Source organism: Orbicella franksi, chromosome 4, assembly GCF_964199315.1.
Source record: "Orbicella franksi chromosome 4, jaOrbFran1.1, whole genome shotgun sequence".
Taxonomy (NCBI): domain Eukaryota; kingdom Metazoa; phylum Cnidaria; class Anthozoa; order Scleractinia; family Merulinidae; genus Orbicella; species Orbicella franksi.
The window spans coordinates 31,061,201-31,070,571 of NC_138148.1; the positions used below are offsets into that span (position 1 = coordinate 31,061,201).

At 40.0% G+C, this 9,371-nt stretch overlaps 2 protein-coding genes across 2 annotated transcripts in view; both read right to left on the minus strand.

Moving 5' to 3' along the window:
* Nucleotides 1-1,665: 1,665 nt before the first annotated feature.
* Nucleotides 1,666-5,981, minus strand: LOC145485406 (calcium-activated potassium channel subunit beta-4-like). The gene is made up of 2 exons (XM_081464073.1): nt 5,229-5,981; nt 1,666-3,851 (listed from the first exon to the last, which is right to left on the minus strand). The coding sequence occupies exons 1-2, from the start codon at nt 5,577-5,579 to the stop codon at nt 3,510-3,512; spliced, it is 693 nt and encodes a 230-aa protein (XP_081320199.1). The 5' UTR covers nt 5,580-5,981; the 3' UTR covers nt 1,666-3,509.
* Nucleotides 5,982-7,234: 1,253 nt separating this feature from the next.
* The window catches only part of LOC145485702 (aggrecan core protein-like), a 3,724-nt gene continuing 1,587 nt past the window's right edge, over nt 7,235-9,371 (minus strand). Inside the window, exons 3-4 of the mRNA XM_081464325.1 lie at nt 9,226-9,274; nt 7,235-8,658 (exon numbers count right to left, since the gene is read on the minus strand). Of these exons, the coding sequence (XP_081320451.1) occupies nt 8,267-8,658; nt 9,226-9,274 (441 nt within the window). The 3' untranslated portion in view covers nt 7,235-8,266. The remainder of the gene's footprint in view (nt 8,659-9,225; nt 9,275-9,371) is intronic.

The following is a 9,371-nucleotide window of genomic DNA, read 5'->3' on the forward strand; positions in this document are numbered from 1 at the left end:
CACAAAAAACCTGGGTGTGCTGAGCGAAGCGAAGTGGGAAAGGTTGAGGAGATTCCCGAAGACGAGCTTGACGACGTTCTTTGCCGATTTTATGCCGAGACAAGACTGCAAAACGGAGATGAATACGAGCCAGATAGCCTTGCTGTTATGCAAGGCTCCTTAGACCGCCATCTAAAGAACAACGGCGAGAGTTACAACGTACTACGAGTTCGTAAGTTCGCCATGTTCATCTGCTTTTGGATGCTATATAATTAATAGGTAATAGGTCTACATGCTTGTCCAATTTGGAAATAATTGGATTCAAAACTTCCTCTGACAGCCAAATTGGACTCGGCCTACGGCCTCGTCCAATTTGGGCTGTCCTCGGAATTTTTCTCATTCAATTATTTCCAAATTGGACAGCATGTAGTCCTATTACATATACGAATAAGGATCTAAAGGCAGCTAAAGGTTTGTAGTCCAGAGGAATCTGACCGTATTGTGGTTCATGAAAACATGCGCTTTTCTAATGGAAATTACGAAACAAAGCTTGCTCAAAGCTTGCATGCGGATGAAAATGCGGAATGCTGAGTTGAATTTGAAAGGAGCTACAGTTATTTACGGCTTGCAACGGCTTGCTACAAGATTGCCTGAACTAGCGTAAAAGTTAGAAAGACTCACTGGTTCTACTCCGAGCAAACGAAGAGAATATCAGAGCACGCTTTAAAGTGACCACTTCGCTGAGATGACCGGAGAACGAGCGTTACCACACTGCATGTAAGTGTTTTTTGAACAATCGAGCATTTTTAAAAAAATAAAGCTTCTCATCATAAACAGAGACAGCTCAATTGTTGTTTTCTGTCGTTGTTTTACTTAATCTTAAGTATAATCGGCGGTAATCTAGCAAAACTTGTTATTTGAGTACAGTTTTAACACAACTGTTGCTAACAATGGTCTCTGTGAGCCATATTTACTGCAAACGAATAGCTCGTTTCAATTTCCTTTGCGTTTGTCTGAGTCACAGGGGATGTTTAATTTGGGTCAAATTTGTCAAAATTCCGAAGCAAAAATTTGAAAGCCAACTTACGTTTTGCTAAGATTCTTTTTTTTTACCAAAAGGAGAGATTTTTCGAGGATTACGTACAAAATTGAGCAATATTTTAATTCCGAGCATGCGCATAAACCAAAATTTGGACTTCTTCTTGCTTTGCCATTACCCGTTCTCAATTTTGTTTGTTGCCTCTTTCCTTTCTTTTTTTCTCGGCCCTTTTACTCTGGCTACCTTTTGCGTTGCATGTTCTTTCTGGCTGCCGTGAAAAGTTGGATATTAATTACGGGCGAAGCCTAGAAATAGTGGTGGACGTAGTAGTAGTGGACCATTTTACCGCCGTTTTTGCACCAAAACTGATGACGTTGTTTTTCGATTTGAGACGTCGGAATGTCGTCGATATCTAAACCTGACCATTGTACGGAAAGGTCTAGCCTATTTCTACTATCTGCTTATCAAGAATATCTGATGACATTTAAATTGATGACGTCACAAGTGAAACAACGAGCACGATCATTAATTATGCGTATATGCATGCATAATTAGGGCTCAAAGAGTTAAGGTCTTATGACAGTTGAACCAATCCCATAAGCCGCAGCCAATTATACCTTGTTTGATGTAGCTTCACGTGCGTCGCTTGGAAGAGTGGACGCTTAATCGATCAAGGAGATCTAAAACTTTCAAACCACACAACGAAAAGAAGCTAAAAGCTACCAGACTTCAGAATCCGAGCATGTGAGCAGTGGCAAATAATTTGCGAGCACGAGTAACCGAGCACTAAGTTAATTTTTGCGAGCAATTCGAGCAAACGCGGAATTTTGCGAGCACCTTTAAACTGAATGAAACCATTCGATACCCCTTATTTTGGGTTGGGAGGGAGTTAGGGAAATGTTGAGAGGAAGTTGGGACGGCATCTTTGTTACTTTCCGAATAATTTTGACGGTAAAACCCTCCTTGCGCGACCAGTGAAATAGCTATATAGCTATTGCGTTGTGCTTTCCCGTATCGCCCTTTGTCTAGTAATATCATCCGCTGCGAAAAAGTTATACTTCCTTCACCCAGGTTAGTTCTAGGTCAGATAGCTTAAGTTATATAAACTTTTGTTGTAGAGCGTTTCCAATGCGAAATAACACTCGTCTACTTGGCTATTGAGAATTCAAAGTAAACATTTCTCAATTGTTCCTTGACAACTTCCGATCAAACAAGTCTATTTCGGTTGAGTGCTTCGGAACAACATTTCTCGTTTCTGTTTGTTTCCTTAGATGTTTGGCTTTGTTTAAATGTTGGGTTTGAAAAGTATTGGAGGGCAAGATGGATGAGTTTTTTGGGTACGCCATCCCTCCTTTGTTGACCCCAAGTTCAAATTAGGCAGTCGGTCGTTTTGTTACTCCTCTAGCTCGGAGTAAGTTTTCTCTCCGAATTTTCTGGTTTTCCTTTTCGTTAAAATGCAAATGGTAACGGTGGCTCACCCCATACGTCACTCTTCGAACAACACCGCTATGGCGCTGAGAAGAGAGAGAGAGAGTAAAATGTTGAGACTTCGAGAGACAGGTATCCTGATTGGTCATCTGCCTTATCCATAGAGAGCAGGAGGAGAGGGAGGGGAGGGTGAGAGGTTAAATGCGCGAGGAGATGGTTCGTTCGGGTGATTGGCTGATCAGATCCCTCTAAACCCCTCAACCACAATTTCTAGCAATAATTCTCAAGTGACGTTTCAGATGACGACCAATTTCTATTTTAACCCCGCTATTTATTTTATACGCCCTTAAGGTAACAGACGACTGTTAATCACGCAAAGCAGATTTAGCGTTACATTTGTATTCCTCGCATAATCCCGATAGCAAGTGATTGTTTAGGAGTTAACCCTTTGGCGCCCAGTATTAAGCTTCTTTAAATTTCTTGTTTGCTTCATACAAATTCAATGAAACCAATTTCTCAGGGCACTGCACCTTGAAATTTTTTTTGTATTATCAAATTTTAATAAGCATAATAAGACGCAACTTTTGGCAGAGTAAAAACATTCTGTACATAGGGTTCAGAGCCACCATATATTTCCAAAACTTTAAGGTGGCTCTGACCCCTATCTAAGGCAATAGTAGCGACTATCATGAAATCTTGTCGTGTCCTCTCTTGCTTTATAAGACAAAGTCGAGCCAGCTTTTCCTATCACGTGAGTTAATCCAATTTTTTTGCTGTTTTCAATGCACCAGCACTTATCTTCCTGACAGCACGCAACACGGTATTTAAACATAGCTCGCTCGATCGATGGGCATTTGTCTTAATTGTGAACAACAAAAAATGCTTTCACACAAAGCATCTGTAAGAATACCTGACTTACTTGTGTTTACGGTGACTGGTTTTAACGAAGTTACTCTGCGAGACAAAGATTCCCTTCGCTCTGTCTCGCAGGATAGTTAAAGTACTACGTAGCCGTCGTGTTTTCAATATGATTTATTATTAAACAGCCTTTTTGAGTGATCTGTCAAAGACTTTCGTTGGTCTCATGATAATTAGATACATTATTATTATCAATTGTTTCACACAAAATATCCTCGGATATGAACACTTGCTTTTTCTGAGCTTTTTTCGAGCAATAGACCTTTAGCAGCAGGCATAAACCCATGAAGAAGACACAACTCGGCCAGAAAAAGGCGTGAAAGGTTATCATTTTGTGAGCGCTGTCATCCAGGATTACTTCTGTGGGTTCATTTCGATCATAGAAGCATTTTAAAACTGTTCCTTTCTGTCCGTTTTGATTCTTAAAGTCTAGTACTGACGCCATGTTTTCTTTCTCATTTGGTTTGCAAGGTGGTCCGTAAGTACACTGCAATTAATACAAGAGAAAGAGATTTAAGACAATGATATTACCTTGACCAAATATAACGCTTTGTTGCACCGTGCAACAATACAAGTTCATGCAGCGTCCACACTATGCCGGATAAACTTGAAAACGCAACTTTATTTCTATGGTTAGGCCTACCGTCCACACCAATACGTCGTCACGCCGGAAAACGGAGGTTTTCGACAACGCTCCTCAAACCGGAGGAATTTGAAAACGCCGGCTTTTCGTTTTAATTCAGTTCGTTTTTATCGGAAATAATTTTGAAAACAGAACTTTTCGAAAATGATGATCATGTGATCATTCCCTGTCCAAGTTTTCCTCAAACACAAATCCAAAATGACCGGTGATTATTTGTTGCGGTTTTAAATTCCTCCGGCGTAGTGTGGACGAAAAACATTTGATGCGTTCTCAGAGTGAAACCCCCGTTTTCAAATTTTTCCGGTGTATAGTGTGAACGAAAAACATTTGATGCGTTTTCAGAGTGAAACCTCCGTTTTCAAATTTCCCCGGCGTGGTGTGAACGGGGCTTCAGTCAAAATGAAAAGCTTCGCATTTTTTGAAGGCAATCTCAAAATAGAAATATTTAAGAAAGGAAACAAAAACAAAATAGAGAAATGATCATACTAAAAGAGACTATAGGGACTCCTCTAATTGGTAATATTTTCAAGACAGGAAACAAAAACAAAGCAGAGAAATAATCAAACTAAAATAGACCATAAGGACTGTATATCAAGACTGAAAACGAAAGGTGAGCTTGAAAAAATTGGCCAACTTTTTCAAGATGCGCTGTCGAGCGTGGAGTAGTTAAATTTTATGAAAAATCCAACTGCCATATAACTCAGCAGGTTAATGTTCCTGATAATCTTTTTGCATAAATTTGCCTTTAGCCGTGATGTAAACAAACAAACTATAAATTAGTTTGCATAAAGTATACACAGATAATTCACTCTGTTTTTGCGTTAGGATTTGCTTTTTATGTCATGGCAAAAAAATTCTAAATGACGCGAAATTTTGTTCAATTTTGTGATCGCCCTTTACCATGAGTGTGAAATTCAAATATCTTTTTCTCAATGGGCTTTATTCACTGCGTATTGTTTAACCCGCTTTGTTGACTAACTGGTTTGTATCCTCCCTGAGCTCTTGGCGACACGTCAACTTTACAGTTCAGATTAGAGAATTGACGCATTGCATGTGCATTTATAACTGCCAAACGAAGTCATAAAGTATAAATTTGAATCCAAACTGAAATATTTTCCATCCGTTACACGTTCACCCTTAAAAATTTGAGCTGCTAATTAAACTCTGGCGCAGCAAATACGCGCTCACGATAATACATCAGTGAAACAAGCAGCGACTTACTTTTGATCCGATGAGGTCGTAAAAAGTGTTGTGCAAGAGGACGGGTTCGCTTTGCTCTGGTTCCACTGATATTCTTACAAAAACACGCAAACAAGGATAACGACTGAAACAAGTGCGCATCCCACAGTTACAGCTGACATTTTCACCAGTAAAAATTGATTCTTTTACGACACAAGTTCCACTCTCAAAATCGAAGCCTTTGGCGAGTTTTTGAACGACATCTATACCAAGAAGTGCCATGAGAAAAACGGCGAAGAACAGAAAAGCGGTCGCCCCTGAAAGGCACTTCAATCGAAGCACTGCTCGCTTTTTCTGCTTCAGAAGTTCTTCGTAAACGCGTCGTATTTTCATCGGACGATAACTGTCGCCAAATTTTGATCAGATTCACAACAAGTTTCCGCAATCCAGTCGAATTCAACTCGGTAGAGCTTGTAGTCGCTTTTCATCCTTTGTCGGTCGCAATTGTTAGTGTGAAATTACTTGTTCCACTAGCTCTCGACTTCTGTGTTCTTTATCAGCAGGTGGTTTAAAAAAAGATTACGTTGCGTTGTTATTGCTTTCCCTGAAATTTCCATCGCCAAATAGAAAGATAATGAATATTCATCTTTGGTCAATATGCTGTCGGAGTATTAAAACCATATTGTCTCTAGTTTTGGGCTAAATGTGGCATTTTAATTTTAACAGAATAGTTACAATACCCTTGGGCACTGAAAGGACAATGGTTTTAAAAGAGAACGTTGCGCATAACAATTAACCGACGTGCAAAACATTTCAAAATGAAAAACAAGAGACTATCATATGTTGTTCTGTAACAGCCATAAGAACACTTAATATATGAGGAAAAATTTATATGGAGAATTTTCATTAGTCGCGTGTTTTCGTATTACATTCGGTGGAGAAGTGGTGAAGTGAACACATGAAGGGACGACTGAATTTGTTTTGTTCTTCGACAGCCGTGTTAACATAATTTTTTCATGCCTTTCGTTCTCCTAATCCATCCTAAATGTATGATTAACTGCAGATGCAAATTTTCGGACCTGAGTTCTAACAGCCTGTTGTGCACTGGTAAATTAATTAACACCCTTCCCCCCCGGTATTTCACATTTGGAATTTTCGTTTGGTCGAATTAACTGCCCCATGTTAGCATCATATTAGGTGATTAAATGCCCTACGTCCGGGATAACTAGCAAAATAGTGTAATGCAAGCGTAACGCTAGATCAAGTAGACAGGATACATTTCTACTTCCGTCAATTTTTCGAATAAAATTCGATCTGCCTCGATCTGGCCCGATTCCACCCTTATTGACAATTAATTTTTGTACCTGTTTGCTTACTCTCGGAAAGTGCGCATTATGTGATAGTTTTTAATCTGCTCAATGTGATCACTAGATTTTACTTATGTTAGGGTTGCATTTAGGTTTTTGGGACTTCAGTATTTACCTTTATTAAAAGGGTTTCCTAAAACAGATTATCGCACAGTTTAGAATTCCATGTCTTCCATTTCAGGAACTTTTACGCGGCTCTGCATTTGAGACCGTGATTTTAAGCTTAAATTTGTTGTTTGTTGCGTTATTTCATGGATTGAAATGATACTGATATCAGAGAATCGAAAACCAGTCAGCGAGAATACGTTCCGGGTACTTTGCATATTGCTTCAAAGTTTAGACAGTGCTTCATGCCAGCCTGTGTACAAGCTGGCATGAGAGCTGGCAGCTTCCGGTAGAATTACGAATGAACTGCGTCGACTAATCCCCGCCAAGTGTAAGAACAACACTGTCGCGGCTAAAATGTAATGGTAGCCGATGTTCAGGAATTAAACGCCCAAGAATGTCACCGAACAAAAGACTAAATACGGCACAACAATAATCTCTGCACGAAATTAATTCACGTGAATTAATTTGCAATCCTCTGCAAAACAACGATTTGAAAATCCCTATTCCAGGCGTTTTCTTTTTTTTAAAAGCTATAAAAAATTCCCTATCTTTGCGATGAGCGCTTTCTCGACATAATATTCTTTATACGCGGTAGATATACCAAACAGGTCTAAGTTATTCTTAAATAAATTCAACTATGTCGACCCATATTAAAATTTGACGACGCAATTTAAATATGCGTCGCCTTTCGTCTTTACTGCCTAAGGTTCCCTAGGTTGAATCGCGCCATTGACATCACTGCTCATGTATTGGTTTTGCCTATGCCACCTGGTGCCACCCTATTCTCGGGAAGGTCTTTTAACAGCCATTGTTTAACTGTATCCAGTCAGACAGAGGCTAGGGAATAGCGCTTTCCCTCCGGCACAACTTTTTGTCGCTACGCATTCCGACGGCTTGGAAGTTTTCGGCCCTGGGTTTTGTTCGAAGGCTAGTAGTGGGCTTTTGGATGAATTTTCGATTGAATGATCCAAGAAGATTCGCGGAACTTTCCTCTTTTGTTTAGTTTGGAAGCCGAGCGATGGGATTTTCAGGTCGAAAACCGCCTCGGCGCTGGAGCTGTTCCAGTTTTGAGCCGTTGGGACTTTCCACACTTTCATTATTATATCTATAGTAACCTGCGAACGTAAACTGAATCCTTCAAACCTTCTCAAATTGGCAATTTTGAGCCAAAAGAACGACAGTACACCATATATATGATATATCTTCACTTTTATTGAGCAAGTATTTGTTCATATTTTCGTGATTTTAAGCAATTCTGCGAGGTGCTCTGTAAATCCCATACATTTGTTATAAAAATGTCAATGTGCACAGCACAGAAACAGTTTGTCTGGGTGCCCTGTGCCTGAACCATGTCTATCCGCTACCTACCTATCTACCATCCTTCACAGGAATCTTACAGTAAGAACCCAAAGAATGGTTATAGAGGAATGTTCCAAATTCACAGCATAATCTCGTGTTCACGTGACCAAAGTCACGTGGACACGAGGCAAAAATGGAAGACTCACTATAGACTGACTCGGAATATAGCCACAGCGTGGGACAAATAATAAATAAATGGAATTATCAAAAGTAACACTTTAATTACGTGTCTGACCTTGAGATGGCTCAAACAAAAGTGCAATCCTTGCTACTGCAATTGCAGCTACAGATATAATGCCGTTTGATATTGAAGCAATTTACGTTTTTCCAATAACCGCTTGGTGGATAATCCACAAATACTACGGTGCAGTTGTCATCTTCCTCATCAAATGGTGCACCAGGAAGCCATTTGGTGAATGACACGTTATATCCATCAACCCATTCAAAGTCTCGATCTGTCAATTTGTTGAGTCCACTCCAAGCTGCCGACGTGTTCGAGGCAACTTGAAGACGAACGAAGTCCAGAAGGAAATTGTTTTCCTCGGCGCTGTGTATCGACACAAGACTAGCGTTTAGAGTCTTACAGGTTTGTTGAGCTTCGAACCAGTTTACCTTCTCTCCAAACGCTTTGAAACATCCTGTGGATAATGTTTAGTAATAACATATTCAAGACAAGTCAAATATCAAAAACTACCCTGAAACTGAAACTGCTTGCTTATTGTTCGGTTTGTAGCATGGTTCATGATAGATATCACATCTGACATAATCCGTCATACCTACCGAACGACACAGCAGTTATGTTTTAAGTATTGTTATTTAGGGTTTAATATCACAAGCCTCATGGTTTCTTCTTAGCCCCTCCCCCCCCCCCCCTCCTCCCGCCATTTCCTGTCACTTTCTTCCTCTTCTTTGTTCCTTTTTCTGTGCATGCGTGTCGAAAACATAAAACAAACAAACGTACGGTTACGCTTCACCAATAAACGAGCGATCGAGTCGACGGTTGAGGCGTGCATTGCTAACACTGACCTCATAACCTTCCAGTAAAACCTGTCTGCAGGTTTCCTTTAACAAATTCAACACAGCACAGTTTGACTTTAGTGGAACAAAGATAAAAACATCACTTTCGCGATGAAAAAAGGCTGTATCGAAAGAAGCCTAAAACTGAAACAAGGTCTGAATCCAATAGCTACGGAAGAAAATATCACCTGAAGAGGCAATAAACTGAAAAGGACCACAGTGAACAGGGATGGGTGGCTAAGATTGCAACAGACAAAGATGGATCTAAAAACTCAGCCCAAAATGGAACCTCTTTGTTCAGCTTACCGGTTTCGCAAAATCTTCCCGTGAAGTG

Bases quoted from the DNA above. Each gene is read 5' to 3' on its own strand.
- LOC145485406 (XM_081464073.1), bottom strand. From the start codon at position 5,579: ATGAAAATACGACGCGTTTACGAAGAACTTCTGAAGCAGAAAAAGCGA. The intron at 3,852-5,228 runs GTAAGTCGCTGC...TATTAATTGCAG, and splicing joins ACGACCTCATCGGATCAAAA to TGTACTTACGGACCACCTTG.